Genomic DNA, 23,430 nt, shown 5'->3' with positions numbered 1-23,430 from the left:
TCCATACTTTAGACATCCAAGGGCTGCTTCCTGTAGGAACCCACATTTTAATTCTACCATAATGGAGAGGACCTCCTATTATGATGCTACTGGAAAGAAGGCAGCGTCTGCACCTTTGCAGAAACAAGTCTCTATCTAGGAGCACTGTGAAACTGCGCATGCATTGTATCCCGCTCCTTCTGTGGAACCATTACTTCATGGAGGTTTGCGAGTCAGTTTTCTCAGTGCACTTATGCACAATCGCTTCATTTTATATTGAATCTATACAATCTCCATCTCATTCTTCTTATTGTGAATGAATGTATTCTGAAGAGTTGTCGAAATTTTAACGAGGTGAACGATGATGATGATGATGAGTAAGTGAAGGTTAGTAACTGTGTAAAATGTCTCATGTGCAGGGCGAAGACCGAGAGCGGGGAGTATAGGGAAAATGAGATTGAGGCTGGAGGTGCAATCATAGTGTGGCAATAAAGCAAACGGCATAGTACACAGAGCTAGAATTTAGTGAGCGAAATGAAATGGGGACTAAAGATCCAAGGCTAGAAATGACCTCCCTCTTCCCCCCTTATGTCCTCAGAAAGTCAAACTTTATTGCCTGGATGTCTCCCAAAATGCATGCATTTTTTGTGGGGGAGCACAGAGCTGATATTAGAAGAGGACACAGTGCAAGCCATATATGCCCCTTTATTTCTCAAAGTAGATTGGAATTGTGGGTTAACACGAACATCGGTGTTTGACGGTAGTTGCGTGGTGTTAGGCACTACTATTCCTAGGTTGCTAAGCTGAAGTTGTTGATCTAAGCTGTTTGAGTGGCTACACCATAGAGGCTCTACTGAATTGAAGGCGGTCCCCAAATGGTTCCTGCGTCTCCTCATTTGCGAGTGCTAGGTCTATGGAAGAATGTACGGTGGAGAATGAAGCTTGTTTTGCTCCAGGATCAGCCGGTGACAAGATGATACAGGGCTCCAAAGGAAGTGTTAAACAGCTTGACATTTGTGAATGAAGAGCAGGACTGCATGTTATGTCACCTGGGAATTTGCCGAGTGGTCTACTGCCCTGTTTAGTTAACCTCTTAGTGCGAACTATCCTCTTATCTCTCTCCTTCTACTTTACTCCATAGTCCTAGAGCATGTAGTGTTTAATTATGTTTCTTATCTGGAGACCTACCGATTATGTGACCCTTCCCACCCTACAAACGGGTTTTTACAGTAGGCTAATTTTAAAAATGCCACTTGTTACTTCCTTTGGTCTGCCCACTACTCCAAATTTCTCATCAGTTCTCAATCCCTTGATCTCTAGTGCGTCTGGCACGGTCAATCACCCTTCTCTTCTACTTAACCTCTCTAACATTGGCATTCATGGCTCTGCTCTCGATCGAATTACTTACTCCTCTTCCATCTCATACAATAATGTTACTCCCTCACCCCTGTTATTGAGCCGAAGGGGTTTGTACTACACCCACTCCTCTTCAACGTTATGCCTCCTCTTGGGAAACCTTTTGTTCTTTTTGGCTTTTTCTACCATCTATTTATTCATCATTGACACCCAAATCATAGCCATTTCTTTTTCATCCATCACCCATGAACTATACTCCCATATATCAAGCTGTTATCCACCATTGGATTGCAATTCATTACCTTTTGCTCAACTCTTAAGACCATTGTCATCTGCTTTCCAGCTTTCCATGTCCTCCGCCCTATCTCTAATCCTATGCCCCCTCGTTTCCGCACACCATTCGCAAGGTTCACAACCTGGTTGTCCGAAAGTGAAATACAGCTTTAACAATGCATCACCTGTACTTACTCTGCTGCCAGGATAAATCTAATCCATGAACACAAGATCTGTACCCACTTCACCTTCCGCTCTACCCAAAAGTTGATTTGCACTCTTGTCCTCAGTCTTGATTACTGTTGAAGCGTCTCTGAATTTCTCTCTAGCCTTGTCACCCTCTACAAAAGACTAAACTATATTTGCACTCTCAACAACCTCCCATGTTCCTCTCTTCACCTCTACCGCATTCATTCCATGGATCTCTATGCAACACCGGGCCCTATTAAAGTTCCTCTTTACAATGACATTCGCTCATAGGTTGTCTGCTCCCACCCCTAATATTGTTAAAAATTCCTCACTTTATTCACCACCTCATGCCCAGCAGGTGAAGGCCCTGCTCAATCTCCCAACCTCTCCCTCTCTTTGATGCCCACCTCTTCCATGCCTTCAATTTTCTTGCCTTCTATCAGTGGAACTCTTGATTCCTGCTATACAAAAAGCATGCACATCACACAGGCTTCCAAGACTGCTCTCAAAAACATCTATCCTGGATGGGGCACCAGAAACCTAGACTGGAATAATAATCTCCCCATAGTACCTAGTTTGCCACTCCAAGGAAGACGTTTTAAATGAATCTAAGCAATGTATAAATATGATCAACTGTTAATGTATGAAATGTGTTGCCAGTGTGTACTGTCCCATGTTTGGCCTGTTAGCACTGGTATAGTCCCTCACTACGATTTGGCTCACCGCCTGCTCGCTTTTCACTTTTAACTATTGCAAGACACTGTTTTATCCGTATATATAGCCTTGGGCCTTTCTCTCCAATAAATATAACTAAGTTTACCGTAGCTCTCAACTCGCACGCTTTTGCCAGTTGTCACCCGCACTGGAATTGCGTCCCTCAGCTGCCTGGCCCCCACCGAAAAATAAAATCTGCAGTTTTCTTCTGCACAAGTCCACAAAAGGTTGATAGGTCCATAGACTGGCACATAATGTAAAATTATCAGTGTAATTATTTATTTATTTATATTTATATAGCGCGCAAGCAGTCCAAGGGCATTGAGGCGCTGTTACTTGCAATAACTTAGTTACATGGTACACATGGTAGCGATTGTTGACACATTATGAATAGTACAAGAAATCATACTGTTGTTACAAATATTGCATTTGGTTGTATATTACAACATATATGATAAGTATTTGTGCTGATGTGTCGGTCTTTATGTGAAGAGGGTAGTTTTCAGTGTTTTGCGGAAGGTGGTGAGGGAGTCCTCACCACGGATAGTGGGAGGTAGGGCATTCCAGTGAGTGGGCGCGAGATAGGGGAAGCTGGATCCACCCGCTTTTACTCTTTTTACTAGTGGCACAGAGAGCATGTTGGTGTACGGTGATCTGGTTGGCCTGGTAGCGGAGACAGGGTGGATCCTTTGAGAGAGGTATGCTGGAGCAGTGAAGTGAATGCACTTGTGGGTCAGTGTTAGGGCTTTGAATACGATCCTTTCCTTTATTGGGAGCCAGTGGGCTAGTTTTCTGGCTTCAGAGATGTGTTCTCTTTTAGCAATGCCTTGGGCTGCCCGGAGAGCATTGTTCTGTATTACTTGTAGTCTCTCTAAGTTTTTGATGGAGGTTCCTAGAAAGAGTACGTTGCAGTAGTCTAGCCTGGAGCCGCTGATGGCTCTGGCTATGTTGGTGCAGTTCTCTTTGGAGGGAAAGGGCCTGATTGCATTGATAAGTTTGGCATGATATGCAGCTGCGGATGCTATTGCGTTGACTTGTCTATCCATGGATAGGCTGGAGTCCAGGTAGACTCCCAGAGTTTTGACAGAATCGGAGACCGGGATTTTAATGGAGTCAATGGTGAAGTGGCTGAATTGGGCATCTAGATTTTTTAGCGTGTCGGGGGAACCTACCAAGAGGAGTTCCGTCTTGTCAGAGTTGAGGCTTAGTCCGTTGTCTGCCATCCAGGCTTGGATGGTGTTGTAGAGGTTGTTGAGGGTCAGGGAGGCGGTGTCATAGTTACCTGTGAGAGTGAGGAGGATCTGGGTGTCGTCGGCGTAGTTGATGTATGAGATGCCCATAGCGTCGAGGATGAGGAAGAGGGGTCGTGTGAAGATGTTGTACAGGGTGGGGGAGAGACAGGAACCTTGGGTTACACCACAAAGTATAATAGTTGGTGATGCGGCTGCTAGGTCAGAGAATACTTGCATGGTTCTGTCTTGTAAGAAGGAGGTGATCCATGCTGTGGCCTCTGGGGAGAATTTGGCAGTGGAGGAAAGGTGGTGGCATAGGACGCCATGATCCACGAGGTCGAATGCCGCAGATAGGTCAAGGAGTAGGAGAAGTGCTGTTTTACCCATGTCTCTAGCATCGTCCATTTGGTTTTTCAAGTCAAGTAGGGCGGTTTCGGTCCCGTGTCTGGGGCGGACGCCAGATTGGCGGAGTCAAAGGAGTTTGTTCTCTTCAATGAAGTGCTGGACCTGCAAGTAGGCTGCTTTGTCCAATATTTTGAGGAGGAATGGGACAGTGGTGATGGGTCTGTAGTTGTTGGGGGAGGTGGGATCGAGAGTTGTTTTTTTCAAAAGAGGGCGGACCCAAGCTTCCTTGAATGAGGCGGGGACTTTCCCTGTGGTAAAGGAGGCATTCACAAAGGCTGTTATGAAGGGAGCTAGCGCTGGGCTGGGCTGGGCATGCATCACCTTTGCAGTTAGAGGGCTTGATGTTCCTCATAATGTTGATGATGTCTTTTTCTTGAATGGGTTTGAAGGAGAAGGGTAGGGGGGGATCCAGGGCAGGTGGTGGGATAGGGATATGCATACTGGGTAGGGCTTGTTTAGTGGCTAGTATTTTGCTTTTGAGGAGGCTTAATTTGGTTTGCATGGCCGTTTGTATTTTGTCACACCAGTCTTTGTCTTTAGATTGGTGAAATTCTGGGGGGCGGGAGTGGGTGTCTCGAGCTCTCTGAAAATGGCGAAGATTTCTTTTGTGCTAGATTGGGCTTCCGAGATTCTGGATTCAAAGGATTTGGCCTTTGCTTGGGTGATTGCCTTTTTGTATTTGGTGGATAGGGCTTTAAAGATCATCTTGTCTTTTTCAGAGTGGGACGTTTGCCACTGTGTGAGTGCAGCTTTTTTCTCGTTGCGGAGTGTGAGGAGCTCAGGGGTGAACCAAGAGTTGGAATGGGTAGTGGGTTTGGATTTGCGAGGTTTGAGAGGGGCAATGGAGTTGATAGCTGCTTTGATGGCAGTATCATAGGTTGTTGCGAGTGTTTCTGGGTCTGATGAAAAAGGTGGTCTGAAGGCTGGGCCTTGGAGGAAGGGCAGTAGCCTTTCCTTAGTGAGCTGGCGGGAGCTTCTGGCGAGGCAAGGTGGGAGCGGTTGAGGTAAGGGGGCAGCAGGGGAGCTAGTGGTGAGGATGCTAAAGGTGATGATTTGGTGGTCAGACCACGGGGTGGGATTGTTACCTGTGATGATGAGTGGGCAGTTGTGCTGTGCTATCCAGTCGAGCGTTCTGCCCGGAGTGTGAGTTGGGCTAAGGATGGTGTTCTTGTAGCCTAGAGCATTGAAGGCAGAGTCAAGGGATTTGGCTGCTACGTCCTTACTATCCCGGAGCCCTAGGTTGACATCCCCGAGAAGAATGGCTTTAGACTGTTTTTTGAGGTTGTCAGAGAGGAGGTCGATGAGAGAGGCTTGGAAGTCTCCTGTTGGGCCTGGAGGGCGTTAGTGTGCACAGTAATGGTGCAGTGGGGAGAGAGGGTTATTTTGACTTGGAGGTAGTCGCTGTTGTTGTTGGTCAGGGATTTCTCTACCTTTCTGATAGAGAGCGAGTCTCTGGCAATAATTGCTACACCTCCACCTTTGGAGAGGCGGTCTTGTCTAGTTATGGAATAGCCAGGGGGTAGGGCGAGGGATAGCGCCGGGCCGGAGGCCTCATGTAGCCATGTTTCTGAGATCATGAGTAGATCTAGGTCGTGGGAGGTTAGGAGGTCGTGGATGTCTAGGGCGTGGGCATTGATGGACCTAGCGTTAATCATGGCGCATTTCAGGTGGGGTTCAGTAGTGGCTGAGAGGGGGTTCATGATGAGAGAGGGTTTGGTGGAGGGGGGGTTGAGCTCTGGGTGTTAGGGGAGATGCACAACCCAGATTTTACACTGGGGGTCACATTTTCAGCGGTGGTGGACACATGTGGCATAGCATTTGGCACACTAGCATTCAAAATGGTGGTAGAAGAATTACAAATCACAGATTTTACACTGGGGGTCTCATTTTCAGCGGTGGTGGACACAGGTGGCATAGCATTTGGCACACTAGCACTCAAAATGTTGGTAGAAGAATTGCAAATCACAGCTTTTACACAGGGGGTCTTATTTTCAGCGGTGGTGGACACAGGTGGCATAGCATTTGGCTCACAGTTCACTGTGTAGTGTAGCGGTTGTGAACATGCAAAAGTGATAAACGAGAATGCTTTGACAAGTGAATAGTTGATTGTAATGTGCTTAAACATTGTATGCATTTTTGTAATTTCAAGCTCTGCCTTTTATTATGTCCTATTGAAAGAATAGGTGTAAGATATCAACATCAATGTTTGCAGTGCATTATGTGGTGCAGAAAATGAATCTGGTAAGGGGTGCAGTGGCATGCTGTTCAAGTGTGCCTAGGGATGACATGTAATTTGTTAAAATTGAGGACTCAACTTGCATCACATCAATATTGCTATTACATTCATCTACAAGACATCAGTAATGTTGGTAGCAGATGCTTATGTATCACACAAAATGGAGCATATAGCAGTAGGAACAAAATGGCACATTTCAACATTGCATACTAGTTCTAGTCTTTCACTATGGCAGTTTTTTGATAAAGCACAGAAAAGTAGTGTGATTTCTTGGAGGTGTGGGGGGGCGGCTTAACAGACAGTACATTACATGACTCAATAACATCATGTTTTCCCTCCTGTCACCCCAACCACCATGCACAGATAATCTGGCTCCTACCCCATCCTTGTTTTATTTATATTTTTACTTACCATTTTTTCTGCCTGCCTGTTAGTCCACTTACAGTTCCTCCCCACAGTCAGAGTAGGCTTTGGGCCTTCTCTGTGAAACCCCGTGGGAGATAGTAGCTCACCATAGGTAAAGTTAAGGAAGGCAGAGGCGTTCTATTAAAGGCCTGGCTGAGGAAGACTGATAATGAATAGACATGACTGATCGGTTTTAGTGCAGAACTGATTGCCTTTGTACTAACAAATAGTTGATCAGGACAGTGTAACATGCCAGGAAGAGGCAGTGACATTACTAGTATAGTTCCAGGGGAGACTGACAACGGTGCAAATTTACTGGGATATGTGGAATGCGTTCTATTGGGTAGAAAGCTGGGTATGCCATCTGTCTATAGGATACTACTGTCTGGAAACTTGTGCTACAATCCCAGTATCTCTGGCATATGGAACTCGTCTCAGTGCCACCCACATGTATACAGTAGAAAATGTTACTTGGCTAAACCTGCCATCCCCCGATACAAAGTTTACCAAAGTTGCCAATGCGATGACGCCTCTGGGATAAGAGATCCATTGCTGCACTAGGTAATTTTTATGTTTCTATGATTCCCCAATTATGTTAACTTCACTGTGTGGAACACCATTTAATGTTTATACATTTTAATAACTATGCCTATGTATGAAATTACATTCAACATAGTTGAGATGCATAAACATAACTGCTCCAAAATAATTCTTTTTATAGTTCTTACTGCACTGGTGGACCGATTGGGCGATGCAAAAGATCAAGTTCGAGAACAATCCCAAAATCTTATTTTGAAACTAATGGAACAGACAGCTCCTCCAATGGTAAGAATGATTTGTCAAAATCATGACCACTGTCCTTTTCATGTTGTCCTTTTGCAGTATGTGAAGACTTTCACGAAGACATTGTGATGGTTTTGGTACCCAAATCCAGTAAGAGCAAATTTTAAGCTAGCCAAAAATGATTCCTGGAAGTTTGGTAATGTTTGATGTGTAAATACGTTTTATGCTGCTCTTCAATGAGGAAAACGATAAGTAGTGCTCCAGCAGGGAGCGTGGCATGGTAGCCAAGCAAGACAGTCTCTAGAGAAAAAGTCAAAGATGAGGCTGTGATATTATGGCTGTTACTATGACCACACAAACAATGACATCAATTCACATCTATGGGTTTAGACTGCTGTGACAAACTGTAAATGTGCATGATAATATATGCTTGGTGAAAGTTGTATAAAGAATTGTGAGCACAGCACATTATAATGCACTTGTACCATGTATTAATAAAAGTTCTGTAAAGTTGGGAACAGAGAGCAATGTTATGGCTGCACTCAGCAAGCAGGCACAATCCATAGCAACATTATTTATAATTAAATTCCTGTTAATTTGACCCTCTAGACCAATAGAGGATAACGCAGGCAAGCTGCATCCACGTTTAGTCATAGGTTTATACGTTTATACGTTTAGAAAATAAAAAGCAATTTGTGCTGAAACGAACAGGATGCAGTCGGACCTCAGCATATGGATTTATTGCTGTTGGATTCACTTGCTAGACAAATAGAGGAAGTTTTCCAGGAGCCGAGTAGAGAGCTAAATTCTTTGTAACGGACTCTTCTCAGAACGCATGAACTAAGAGTTGAAAAGGTGAAGGTACAAAAAAGTTTCAAAATGCCTCACTCTACAGAGGTTATGTGGACCGAATGGCTTCTAGAATGGACATTGGAATTTTTCATCTTACAGCCGCCATTTTTGTCAGACGATTAATATATAGGCCACTTCTAGAGAGGCAGGGTAACAGAGCAGTTGTATTCGGATGGTGCAAGCTTCGCTAGTGTGCTGGGTAGAGTAGATAAGACAAGAGAAGGTCTGAGCCAATGCAAGGTAAGTAGTTATCTTTGAGCTGGTTTTCTTTCCTACACAAGTACAATAGTGTTTGCTTTGCTTTATTTAGACAGGGCGTGATGTACAGACTGAGAGCAGGAAATGTGCTTTTAAAATTGTGTGCATTGAACCTACAAAACAGTTGGTTGTTTTTCACCCAAAATGACTATAGCTTATGCTATCTTTCTGCTGTTCGGGCTGACCGCTTGTTTGCCCTGATTGCTATTATTGCAGCATGCTTGATACATGCACATGCTTTGTGAAGATTGATTACATTGAACTACATAACATTTTCTCTTATAAGGTGCGACTTAAACAAGCAACAATTCATAACTGGCATCTTAATTAAAGGGGGGGGCTTGAGTTCACTGTTATTTCCTGGCATTTGTGCTTAGTCATGCTAGAGCACAGTAGGCCATGCACAGATATGCTAAGCGCTAGCAGGGTGCATGATTTGCTTTAGTTATGAACTGATGATCAAGAGCCATCAATCACCCTATTTCCAGCGTGGAGACGCATAGCTATTGTTCTCTTCCTTATAAATAGGAAATCATGAGAGACGGAATCAAGGGGCAGTTGCTGGCCCTATTTAAAACTGGAACCCCACCCTCCCCTGCGCAAGCATGCCACGGAGGAGCGGATCAAGTAGAGAGATGTTTGTTCTTTGACGTTTCATTGCTGGACAATGGCCAGAAGCAGCAGATGAAAATCTCTCATCTCTCCTCATTATTGAGGTCAGTTTTAATTGCCGGATTCCAACAACCTCTGTTTGGCTACTGTAGCTTGCTCTGATGCATTCTGTGGTCTGGGGCCTGTGCTCCCAGATTCCAACCTGTGCGGTGGCTGCGCACAATCGCAGGATGAGATATGACCTAACATTTGGACAACTGGCCTACTGATTAGATGCTCTGGTCTAGGATGCCAGTGAGGATCTCAACAACTTAAGATGATCCACTGAGTACCTTGCTGTGCGCAACAGGACCTGGTTGAGGGTGCGGGGGGCTAAATCAACCCTATTTGGGCGCTAGTATATGTTGGCCAAAGGAGGAAGGGTGCCACAATCATGTAATGAGACAGAGAAGGCGCTGCACCCTGTGGAAAGCCGCAGGGGATAAAACATAAAGACCAAAACAAATGAAAGTTAGAATGAGGCACCAGGGCACAAAGCTGGATTACATTTGCCAAAGGCATTAGCCAGTCATCAAAGGCCTGTGTCAGACAAAATTGGAAAATCTATGCAGGATCCAAGAAATACAAAAGGGACAGTCCTAGAGAGGAGACTGTGGGATTGAGGCTCTTTCCCCTCAAAACAGGCCCATTTATAAATGTGACAAAGGATAAAAACCACCACTAGAATGGCTGCAAAGTTAGTCAAAATGAAGAGTTTAGTCCAGAACATGTGTGCCAGGATTACCAGTGCCAAAGGGTAATTTGTTGAAACACTGGAGGAGCAGATAACTGAGGTCAAGCACTGCAGTGGAGCCTGCTGAATAAAATTAGTCGGAAGCCATACTGAGAGCCCAGACAAACCAAATCAGTTATTGCAATTTGAGTGCCATTGGGGTATTGCTGAGGTTTGAGTAGAATCACCTGAAGAGCTTTATTTGTTAACTTGCTTTGTTAACCAAATGGATCTAGACTAAGACAAACTGCAGCTTCAAATACAGCAGCATTGGAGCGGGGTTTGAAATTGCTGAGAGCTTGGAGCTATTACGCTCCTGCTTCTACCCTAGGGGAGCCTGTTTAACTTACACCCAACAGTTGCCAGGAGCTACGTTTGGCTCCCCAGGACAACTGGTGCCTTACAAACCTGCACATGTGACAATACCGGTGGGTGTTTCAGAATGTAACAAAACAATCTAGTACACCTTCAAATATAATTGACCATACATAATGTGCAAAAGTTATTGTGCATGTCATACAGAGGTAAGTGTGCTATTTTCTGGCGCCTGGTTCCCTAGTGGTAGCTCCTGCCTACTGGGTAATGTCTGACACACAGGAACTTGTTTTAGCTTCTGCACATCAGATCTTAATTTCAAACCATGTTAGCGTATCCAGTTTAAGGAGTGTAAGCCAGATTGCGTATAATGGTTAAACTAAACAGTGAAACCTCAAGAGAGGAAAACATGAACATTGTCAGAGGGAAATGGGAAGATGTTCTGGGAGTTATCACAAATACCTACCCAGTTCTGTGCCAGTGACACTCTAGGACACAAGCTCTGGAAACTGGTGAAGTAGGCCTTTCACAAAATTGGGTCATGGGGTGGAATCCCATTTCCTTAAAAATTGAGAATGTTCTGCAATGCTGAGACTTGAATCATCTGGGATTTTTGAAGAAATGGGAGGAGGTTTAAAGCAAGACTTCGAGTAAACGTGACACTGAGGAGACTACTTTGTTGTGGAAACGGAATATGTTATGCAATGCTGAATTGGCAGTCTGGCCTTGAGTCTTTGTAATTCCTGGTATGCGTGGATGGCCCAACAGTCCATTTTCTGCTGACAAGTGCATCTTGACTGCCTTGTGGTGGGCTCCAGGCACTGCTAGAATATATCTAAAGTATTTGCGTATCGTGGAAGTCATGAGCTTCCACAAACTGCGATTCAACTATTGTTGGTATACAGTGAACTGTAATACTCAGTCCTATTTTGTTTGTCTCCATGTGTATAGTGTTTTACATAAAATTAAAGAAGTTAAATTTAGCCAAAAATTCGTACATCACCTTGTTTAGGAACCCGCTTATGTTCACGTTCCCTGAAGGGTCTTACCTGTTGTGAAGTGACAGTACGTTTTTCATCATTTTAGATCTTTTGAGATCCAGATAAGACTGATCTTTTTTTTTTATTTATTGTTCCCCTGGACATTCCTGGCGAACAGAAGGTCGCACATTGGCAAACATGTTAGTATGAACATAGTACACTTTACTTATCTGACAAGGACAGGGGTGTGACAGGAGTTTAAATTAAAACAAGAAATCCTCAATGGCACTGTCTTTGTCAACATCTTAATGTGTCATGGGAAGATGTTTTCCTCTTTGTTTGGGAGCTCTGGCAGACAAGTTGCAGAATTACTCTGATTTGAAGCTGAACCTGTATTGTTCCTATGCTTCACCCCCAACCTGGAGGCACAATGGTGGTGCCCTCAAGTCTGCACCGATTGGTAATTAAGCTTCTTCCAGGCAGTACATTAACTGTGTTATGGTCTGCTTCAACTACAGAACAGAGAATTAGGAATTTCCCCCAAAGGCCAGTGACAACCTTAAAGGAGTCTCCCTCACCCCCTTAGAAATAGAAGGTTCCATATACAAAAAGACGAAATTGAATAGCAAATCTAACTAAGGGTACAGACCCCAAACCATGATGGTTCCTATATGCATGCTTACTATGATGCTTGCATAGATGGACATAAAGGGTAGCCTAACTCTGTCTGAATTGTTTGAACCCCTTTGGCACTCACTGCAGCAGGTGTTTGTGCCCAGTATCGGTGCAAAGGCTGCTTTGGCACCCATTACTGCAGTGCACCTACTCCATCAAAAGGCAAGAAGAAAGTGGAGTGAAGGATGACCTATACTCGTGCAAAGATCCTATTTACAGATTTCTTATTTGTGGGTGTCTGGTCTGGTTTTTTAATTTATTTTTTTACTTCTATTCTTTTAAATTTTAACATAACATTTCAAAAGCATGTACAACTCAATCATGCCTCACCCTTGATCGCTGTTCCCCCCCTCGCCACCCTTCTCCCCAGCAAGGTGACAACTGACGGGTAGGATCTATTAGAGTCAGTTATCCCGTATTTAGTGAATGTCCAATTGTTTGTCTCTGTGGGCACCATTGCTCCCCGTAGTCTTCTTTTTAAGAATTGCATCTCCTCTCTCCACTCCTAGGAAAAAGTTGTGCCCTTATTCTGGAGCGTGTACGTAACACATTCTAGGGCAACAAACTCCCATACTTTTCGTAACCAGTCTTAAAACGTGGGTATCTCACCCCCACTGCCCCCCACTCCCCTCTTTCTATCCTTGAGCTATCAACAGCATTGCTGCCAGGTTCAGTAACAGCAAGGCTCTCCTCATATCCTCATAGCTCTGGATCCTAAGGATCGGTCTAGTCCATCTATTCCCATCGGCGTGATTTCTGTGGTCTCTCTGGCCCCATCAACGTCCGAGATATTTAAATCCTGTGTCTGATCCCTCAGGAGGGGGTGGCTGTGCATGTAGATCAAAGGTGCTCAGCAGTTATCCACAGACTACAGATGACAGTGAGTCAAAGTTTGTGTGTATATATATACTTGTACATCAGGGGTCAATAAGAGCCTGACTCTCGTCGTAACTACCACAAGAAAGAGGGTGAACACGCCCTTAGCCTCTGCTGAAGCCACCCTTGATAAGGAGAGCAAAAAGATGTATACACTTGGCAGGAAAGTAGCTTACCCGGCTGCATACTGAGTAAGAATAGCTAATAACACCACTCTTGGCGAGTTACAACTGCTATAAATGGGACGAGATGCTACAACAAATCTACTCCGTCCCAGACCTTTTTAAATCACAGCTCCCAAACACAGTGGCTGAGGGTAAGCAGGTGGCCAACTGCATCCTGAAAAATAATCTGGACGTAGCAGATCTAATACAGGCTGTATAGAAGCAGATGGTACTCTTATTAAGCGCCATACATGGTTAAGACCATCTAGCTTTAAGCTGGAAACTCAAGCGACCCTACTCAATATGCCAATCGAACGAAATGCCTTATTTGGGAAAGCAGTCGAGGACACACTGAAAATTGCTGAAGTGTACGACACCCTTAAGTCCCTGAGACAGCTAACTAATAAACCCTTTGTTCAAAGAGGCGCGTTTAATGAACGCTGATTTTCAGGACAAAGCTGTTACTGGTCTAGATATGACCGTAAAGGAAAAAAGAGGGAGCCAGACATGTGATGTCATCAGTGATGTCATCAATGACATTTGTGATGTCATCTTTGATGTCCTGGGTGTTGGTCTTAGCAGTGCACGGTGGTGGCATGAGTTATGGTAGCTTAGCTTACCATAACTGGCGAATTTCAGGTGTTTTCAGTTTTACTTGGAACAATAACGTCCCTTTAGCAAAGTTTTTTTTACTATATATATATATATATATATATATATATATATATATATATATATATATATATATTTGAGGCTTGTGGAATCTGCTTAGATCACATGCTGTGCATAGGCCGACATCTAGCGGAAGCTGCAGAGTATTAGTTTGTTTTTCGAAACTCGAAAAGGGGCGTCAAACTAGGGCATGCCAGTAATACTATCCCTAGTGTGACGGCCACTGTACCCATGATCCCTCACGCGTGTAGGACCCTCAGATTGTTTTTTTCCGCCATACTTGTCGGAAGCATAATCGTGGAGTTCCCTGGCATTTAGCCATTTATCATATAATTAACCAAAAAAAACCTGTTCTCCAACCCTACGTCAAAGGTCGCTGAAGATTGACATTGGTACTCGAGACCGAGGAAGAACAGCCGTTGGGACTACACGACGGACTTTAGGCTTTGGAAGGCCTCTGGCCTCGGCCCAGGCCTCGTAAGGCCTCTGGCCTCGGCCCTGTGCAAGTAGGGACAGTGGGAGGTGGATATACACACACACTCGTTTCCTACATATACCCGCCCGCTGCTAAATATTGACATATGGAGAGTACTCCTTTTAAATTCTGCCCGAAGTGCAACCGTAAGTTTCCCTGGGTAGACGAACATAATACCTGTAACATGTGTCTTCCAAGGGACCATCCCGAGGCAAATTGTGTAGAGCTTGTAAGCTCTTCAAAGCCAAGACACTCAAGGACCGCTCGACCAAGCGTTGGGCAAACTACGCCAGGCAACTAGAGGCCATGGACGCAGTGGTTTCCTTCAGCGATGGCAGCAACGTCGCCCTATTGGACGGCGAGGGCACAGGGGTGTCGTCAGGCACCCACACGCAAGCCCCCAACCTTGGAGGACTGACCAGTGGTTCAGTTATGGGGACATCACCCGGCAGCAAGAGCGCAACACACACCTCTTCCACCAAACACACTAACCCCGCCCGAGATTCGACACGTGTGTCGAGTGATCGTCATAAGAAGGCACAGAGAGAGCAGTCCGCCGATTCGGTGTCCTCTGGGCGTTCCAGGTCACGGTCGCCTCATGACACACAGCAACGTCCCTGATTGCTAAAAGTGCCACATTACCAAAAGTCACTGAGGTATTGTCGTCGGAAGACAAATCCGACCTCTTCGCCCAGGTAGCACGTTCAACGGCTACTCCTGTAGTTCGTTTGACGTCCGCTTCCAAGATTCAACGCCCCTCTTCCAAGACTCTCAAATCTCGTGATCCCACCTCCGGTTTTCGACGCCAAGCGTCGAAAGATTCTGGAAACCCCAAAGGGTCAGGGAAACACTTGTCTACACATGGGGAAAGGGGGAAAAAACAACATGAAGCCTCTGAACACCAGATTCAGAAGGAGAAACCCAGAGAAAGGTCCATGGTCCTGACCTTGTCACCAAGGGAAAGTCTGTCCCTCCCCCTACTCAGGGAACAGAGACAAGTAAAGAACTTCATCAGGAGAGGGCTATCCCCAGTTCAAGACAATGGGACTCGGAGGACATTGATAGTGATGAGGAGGATGTCCTTTTTTGTAGATTTCTACGAAAAAGACCCACATTTCTTCCATAGCTATCAGAGTACTCCAGCCACCTCTACCCCTTAGGGATCCAAAGACCCTCAACCTCTAACTAAGAGACTCCGTACTGAGACTCCAGTTCAGGGGTTGATTTCAGACCCTTTTAGTGTTGAACCTTACCAGCAGTATCGTGAGGAGTTGGAAGTACAAATGCTGGACGACCAGATTGGGGTCGATTACTATGGAGACGATGAGGACCAGGAAGAGGAGGAGGAAGACGAGGCGGAGGCCTATAGTCTCGACTCCCCTAGTCCCAAAGACCCCCCCTGTGAATGACTCACCGGTTGACAATCAGCCTTTACTTAATGAAGTTTTAGCCAAGGCTGCAGCCCATTTACAAATTGACACTCGGGGTGCCCAAGAAGAGAGAGATTTTGCAGAGGAAATTCTAGGGGACAAAAAATCCATTGCCCAAACTATCCCCATTCTAATATCTATTCAACGCAGAATCGATCCTTCTCTGGTGACCCCTAATCTTACTCGGGCAGTTAGCCCACGAGTAGAAAAACGATTTAGGGCCGCTCCCTCCGACCCACTGTACATAAGGGGTCAGCTAAAACCCGACTCGTTAGTGGTTACAACCACCAGAAAGAGAGCGGGATCACCACTAGCATCTTCAGAAGCACCCCCGGACCAAGAGAGCAAGAGAAATATGCTCTAGGGAGAAAAGTGGCATCCACGTCGGCATACCAAGCAATCATTGCCAATACCACCACTCTGTTAGCAAGCTACAACTGCCACCAATGGGAACAGGTAGCTGTCATCATTACCTCTGCACCCGAACCTCTAAAGAGCCAGTTGGCCCAAATTGTGTCGGACGGAAGATCTGTGTCTGGATGCATTCTCAAAGCTAACTTCGATGCAGCAGACCATGCAGGAAGGCTGATGGCAGAAGGCACAGTGATTAAACGACATGCTTGGCTAAGGCAGTCAGGGTTTAAGCCACCCTCATAGACGTGCCGATAGAACCAAATGTCCTGTTGGGGAAAGCAGTGGAGAAAGCACTGAAGACGGCTAAGGACGAATATGACACCTTTAAGTCCCTTGGCCAACTAAAAAATAAGCCCCCAAACCAGCAGGGAAATAACAATTTTCATCGCTTTTGCGGCCAAAACTCCCAGAGAGGGTCCAATTACTATCGGAACCAAGGAACCTCCTGTGGCTGCAACCAACAGGGTACCCAAGGTTTCTCCAGAGGTCAAAAGAGGGGCCGCGGTAGGGGGAGAGGCAGCCCAGGTAGAGGCACTACGCCGCCCAATAAACAGCGGTGATGTTCCGCTCCGGGTCCCTTCCCATGTATCCCCAGTAGGGGGGCGCATTTCCATCTTCACCCACGCATGGGAAGGGATCACTTCGGACAGATGGGTGCTGTCCACGGTGTCGGCAGGATACTGTATATAGCTACTGGAACGCCCCCGCAACCATCCTCCAAGACACAAGATGCACTCCTTGGAGCACCAAAGAATCCTCCTCGAGGAGATTGTCATTCTTCTTGCAAAGGACGCAATAGAACTCGCCCCGGGCAATCGACGAGAAAAAATCAAGCCTGGTGCCAAGCACCTCCAAACAGTTCCTAGGAGCTGTCCTAGACACCCAAGAGGGGTTGGCCTTTCCATCAGAGGAAAGAATTCGGAATCTGTTGCTGCAAATTCCTCTATCAGTCCGGTCTCCGGATAAGGGTGCGCAAAGCAATGTGTTTGTTAGGCATGATGGCATCATGCATTTACCTTGTTCCCCGCGCGCACCTGCGCATGCGACCCATGCAGGAATGGTTGGCGAAACAATTGTCTCAGGCAAGTGGTCAGTGGGACGATCTAGTGTTCATTTCGGCAACACTAGTACAGAGTCTTCGCTGGTGGACAAGAGGGAATCTTACAAAGGGGAAACCCTTTTACGTTCCAGAAATACAAGCCGTCGTCACAACAGACGCCTCCCTGTCAGGGTGGGGAGCTCACCTCCTTCACCCCACAGCTCAGGGTCTCTGGTCTCACACAGTGGCTCAGAACCACATTAACCTGCTAGAACGTCTGCCAGTCTTCAGAGCTCTTCGGGTGTTCGAACCCCACCTATCCAACCTGTTAGTGCAGATCCTAACAGACAGCTCGAGGGCAATGTTTTACATAAACAAGGGGGCACTTGTTCGCCAAATCTGTCCAAGCTTGCCCAGAAAATCTGGAGATGAGCACTCAGACGGAACATTTACCTGTCATCCCAACATGTTCCAGGGGATCTCAATTCACTAGCAGACGCTTTGAGCAGAGATCCCTTCCCAGAGGAACACGAATGGCGTCTACACTAAGAAGTCGTAGAAGATCTCTTCTCTCAGTGGGGTTTCCGCACTATAGACCTGTTCGCCACAAGCGAAAACAATGCCCAGAATTCGCATCCCGGTTCCCCCAGCCAGGCTCCAAGGGATGTGCTCTATGGATGAATTGGTCAGGGATGTTTGCCTACACTTTTCCACCAACCCCCCTGATAAGGAAGGTGGTCAACAAGATGCACAGGGAATCGATGACGCTCATTCTAGTTGCTCCTATGTGGGCGAGACAACCGTGGTTTCCACACCTGTGCAAACTGGCGGTGTGCGACCCCATCAAACACCCGCGCTGTTACAATCTACTCTCAGCACAGAGGACAAACAGTGCATCCCCAACTCAACTCGATGAACTTGGCAGCATGGTTCCTGAAGTCAGAGTTCGGCCATCTCAATTTACCCCAGAGATGCATGGACATCTTGAAAGAGTCTACAAAACCTAACACAAGACACTGTTACTTTGATAAGTGGAAATGATGTGTTATTTGGTGCCAGAATAAACAAATCAATCCAATTGATTGCACTTCTTCCAATATTGTCACCTATATGCTTCACCTACTGGATGCAGGGTTGGTATTTAATTCACTCAAGGTACACCTGGCGGCGTTGTCAGCCTACACCACCTCCCATAACAAAGTGTCATGGTGGAAAGTGCCAGTGGTCAAAGCCTTCATGGAAGGGGTAAAGAGACTCCACCCTCCAATTTCTAACTCACCACCAGGTTGGGACCTTAATGTGGTGCTTGCTAAACTCATGGGTCCTCCATTCGAACCCATGCATAAAGCTAGTCTCAAACAGCTGACTTATAAAACTGACTTCTTAGTAGATATTACATCCATAAGAAGGGTCAGTGAAATTCGGGCTGTCGGTGCAGGATCCTTTCTTTACTGTTAATAAGGATAAACTGGTTTTACACACTCACCCTAGGTGTTCACCGAAGTTCTTTTCCAAATTCCATGTTAACTAGTCCATTGAGCGACCGGCCTTCTTCCAAGAACCCAAAAGCTCTGCTGAGGTGTAACTCCACACACTAGATGTGAGGAGAGCAGTCCTCTACTACGTAGACAAGACCAGGCCGCTAAGAAAGACAGGACAACTGTTCGTCTCCATAGCTCTAGGCAGAGGAGGATATTGCGTCTCTAAAGGTACCATCTCCAAATGGATAGTCAGATGTATCCAATTGTGGTACTCCCTTTCAGACAAAACACTGCCTTTTACGCCGAGGGCTCACTCCACAAGAGGTACTGGGGCCACTCTGGCTTTCATTGCAAATGTACTCCTTGATACCATTTGCAAAGCAGCTACATAGAGCTCTATTCACACCTTTACTCAGCACTACTGCATTGACACTCATTCCAAGACAGATACTCAAGTGGGACAAGTGGTTCTAAGACATTTGTTCGCTCATGACCCTTCTCACATCCCACCTCCTTTTAACACTGCTCGCTAATCTATGTACAGCATGTGATCTAAGCAGACTCCACAAGCCTCAGAAGGGATACATTACTCACCGTTATCGTATTTCTGATGCTTGTATCTGCTTAGATTCACATGCGGCCACCCTTCCTCCCCTCTGAGAGAAGGGGCATGGATGCTTGTAGTCTTATCTATCTGCTTGGATACTCTGTACTCGCGCTACTCCTCATGCTACCATATGTCAGAAAAAATACAATCTGAGGGGCCTACATGCGTGAGGGATCATGGGTACAGTGGACGTCACACTAGGGATAGTATTACTGGCACGCCCTAGTTCGACGCCCCTTTTTTCGAGTTTCGAAAAACAAACTGTAATAATCTGCAGCTTCCACTAGATGTCGGCCTATGCACAGCATGTGAATCTAAGCAGATACAAGCACCAGAAATACGATTACGGTGAGTAATGTATCCCATATATAAACAATATAAATTGGATAAATGTTTCCTAGGATTCCCTTACTTTATATACATAAAACATGGAACATACTGAACCCGCTACCTGTGCTAGTGGGTCTGATGTTTGCAGACCATGCGTATGTTCGTGGATGCACTGTCAACTATGCAAAAACTCAGGAGTTATCTTATATTGTTGTATCATGCAATAGAAACACTGAACATTTTAAAAAAGCAGCACATAAATACATTACATTCAATAATAAATAAGAAGTGGAAACTGTATATGTAAGACACCAACCATCTAATTACATAACCTATGCAACATAATGCAATATACCAAAACAAAGTAAATATGCCTCCAACAGAATTACCTCATGCAACCTGCACGGCAAAAATCAGCAGCACACCTACGCAGCAGTAACAGCCAAACTTAGCAAGAAACTAGTGAGTACACAACATTTATTTTACATATTTATTAGGTACAGTAAAAATAATATATAGTTTTTATTACACAGGGAAGGTCTAGTACTTAAAAATGGCTGGTAGAAAATGTTCCTCGTGATGAAATGAGTGAAAACAGTGATATTAATGGTAGACACTATATGTCTCTATACCAATTAATTACCCATTACTTTGTATACTTGCCGTTTTTCTTTTTAAACACACCATACAAACATTAAAAATAATACGAAACAGAGACCTTAGAAAATCATCTGCACCGAATGGAGCAAAAAATGCATCTATTGAAGGAATAGTGCGCTCAGAAATATTATTGTCCCGAGTGTTCGGGCATGAGTTTCTAAGCATATGTTGATCGATCGTACAAACATTACCTATGCACCTTACTGTAGTTTTCCTCTTTTTTACACATGCGAAATCAGGCAGCAGGGCACAGCCATCTTGTAACAATCTTTTCCGTTGCCGCATCGCCCAAGGTAGACTGCCCTGGCGGTACTACATATGGCCCGCCCCTGAGGCTGACATCACCAGACCTAGTGATATTCTCTGCCTATCTCCAGAATGTTACTGGGCAGCGTAGCCAAACGCACCCAGTCATCACCTACGTGATAACGCTAGTTGACGCAGAATCCAGAATATCAACACTCATCTCACAACACAGCGCGTCCCAATTTTAAATTTAAAACCATACCTTTAAAGGAAATGGCAAAACTGTACATTTTTTAAAAAGAACCTTTATTTCACAATAAACGCTCCCAGAACATCTGGCGATTGCCATAAATGTTTACCATGAGTCACGCGGTGTTCCTTTTGGGTATAAAAAGCATATTGGACGCACTGAATCGCAAGGCTGTGGCATTAGCTTGGCGCTAGACCACCGTAAACAATGTCGGGTTGCTCCTTATCACTGCTGCCGTGTAAGGGCATATCGGCCTGTGGCGATCGTCCCAAAAAAGAGTTACTGTTATGCAACCATTCACGTGTATCTACAGATGCCGGTTGAAAAACCCATCAGTTGGTATCTGGAATCAATTGCAGAAAGGCAGGATGTATCTGTTTTAAAAATGATAACAGAAATGTGTCTCAGTAGCCGATCCTTAGTACAGTTTATCATTTTAACCATTAATTTGGCCCTGTGTTAAAACTAATGATGACACGTACGTGAAACAATGGGAACACAGAGAAAACAACGTGAACAGTAGTCAATTTACTTTGAAGGTTACTTCTATGCAGTATGTTCACCTCACAATGGGATGCTGACGCTACAATCGGGGAGCAAGCTAACGGCACGAAGAACACATAGATGGAATTTTATTTAAAAATTGGCGTTGAATTACACGTTTGTGGAACCTGGGGGAACCCACTAGTGGAGTACACGCATCTCAATGCTGCACTGCCCAGGACAAAGCCAAGTACACACACAGGTTGTATTTGCGTGTCGTTCCAATATGACACAAACAACAACAGTGTACAATGTAAGCCAGCAATAACGGTCAGCGATTGTTAAGTTGACACATTGCTCTATAAAATCGTCAAAGTAAAACTTACATAATATTTGGCATTTTCATTGTCTCTCCGCTCAGGTCAATGAATTTTCATAAAATGAAATTACATGTTCCTTTGTCCAGTTTTGGAATGGTGAACTTTAACATATTTGACAGTGTTGCATCCCTCCCTGCAAGCATTCCTTTTGGAATCCTCCCTTTTTGTTTCAAGGTCAAACAATTGAACCTTAAATTGTGTACGATGCGTGGGTTTGCTGAGCTCAGAAACAACGGCGCTGACCTTCACTCAGGATGGCCGCCAATAGCTCTTCAGACCATAGTGGCATTCGAAATATTTTTTTTAAAAGATATTGTTTGCTACCATTTACCAATGCGGGCCACATTTCTACAGATTTACTTTGTTCCTCTGGAGAACTTCGCACTCTCCCAGCGACTCCCACAGCCAGGCCAAACCACCTGTCACCTCAGCCCATTTCCTCGTCACACGGCAAATCACGTAAACATTTTTCGCAAACATCAAATCTCGAGCCCTGACAAAATGTGCTCTTACGAGAATGTCCGAGGAAGCCCTGCTGCAACCCCCTCCGGTCAGGCTACGGTCCCCTGACCCCATAACCGCAGTTGTGTTAGAGGCCTATAATTTGCATACGTGGCTTTGTACTATCCCACTTTGGGTCACTAGCGAGATGAACGGTGTGGGGGGGGGGGCTCTTCCCACCTTACAAATACAGACACATAGTAAATACGTAATAGTAATACTTTTACGTTATGCTGCAGATGGTACCAAAAACTGCAGCGAAGTGGATTCACACATGGTAATGTATCACTTAGTAAGGAAACCTTCACAACAATAGATAAAACTCTACCATGCAGGAGCCACAACCAATGCAGGTCACTACACTGCATATATAAAAAACAATTGTGGATGGGTCAAATGTAATGATACTAACATTACTGTGAAACATGGATTACCAGCAAATCTTGTAAATGCTTACTTTATATTCATAAAACCAAAATTTACTAACTAATCTGTGTATGAACTTAAACAAAACTTGACCTTCAAATCTATGACTAGTTAAAAAAATGCCAACAGGTACCTAACTGCCCCAAGATTCTGCAAAAGCCAAACAAATAAAATAATACCATTAAAATGAAACAAGAAATTGACAGTTACAGTACGCCAACAGGTATCTAACTGCAACAATACTAACACCACTTCCAAATCAAAAACCATACACATATTCAATTCCTCCTACTGAACTCAATAAAATGTATTGTCCTACAACATAAAAATCCAGCATTTTTTACCACACACCCAATGTTTCGGGCTGATTGGACCTCATCAGTAGGGTGGAGCTGTCCATCTGTAAGAATAGTGACCAAGGGGTCCAAGTCTGGATTACCCATGTAACTTAGGGTGAGACCCAAAGTTACTTAAATATGCAAAAAACAAGGGGTGTCCTGTGATTGCTATTGGTACTCTTCTTCAGAAAAGAATTCCCTAGCATTTCCGAGCTGGACTGCCCCAGGGCAGGACAAAGACTGCAATGTTTGGGATATTTGTTCTCTGTGGAAGATAGTAGATAAAGACTCTGGGTAAGTCTCTCGTAACCAGGACTAATGTCTAGCAGAAAGACTACCAGGACCCCTCTTGGTGCATGAAATCCCTGCATACAACCACAAGTCAAACAGTAAGTATATGATGATTGGACACACAGCATAACACACCCATTCAAGCAAACACCTCACCATACACCACAATCCAAAATGTTTGCTTCCATGGCTATCTTATGCTGCAGCACTTCTTGCCAAACACTACAATCTTGACTGCCTGGCCAAAACTCTTCATACAGCCTCACCAAAAGAAACACAAACGGGGTAATTCATGGGATAAATGTGCGCCGAAAGGGGGATCGCATGTGTG

General features: G+C 44.9%; 1 protein-coding gene across 27 annotated transcripts in view; it reads left to right on the top strand.

Moving 5' to 3' along the window:
- Positions 1 to 23,430, top strand: part of CLASP2 (cytoplasmic linker associated protein 2) — a 2,478,243-nt gene that overhangs the window by 180,677 nt on the left and 2,274,136 nt on the right. For all 27 annotated transcript variants that reach the window (XM_069613152.1, XM_069613157.1, XM_069613154.1 and 24 more), the window contains exon 3: positions 7,511 to 7,614. In XM_069613152.1, coding sequence (XP_069469253.1) covers positions 7,511 to 7,614 — 104 coding nt within the window. The remainder of the gene's footprint in view (positions 1 to 7,510; positions 7,615 to 23,430) is intronic.

This window comes from Ambystoma mexicanum, chromosome 5p (assembly GCF_040938575.1).
Source record: "Ambystoma mexicanum isolate Mex_15411 chromosome 5p, UKY_AmexF1_1, whole genome shotgun sequence".
Classification (NCBI taxonomy): Eukaryota; Metazoa; Chordata; class Amphibia; order Caudata; family Ambystomatidae; genus Ambystoma; species Ambystoma mexicanum.
Note: the sequence above shows the minus strand (reverse complement) of the source record. Positions and strands in the feature narration are given on the sequence as shown.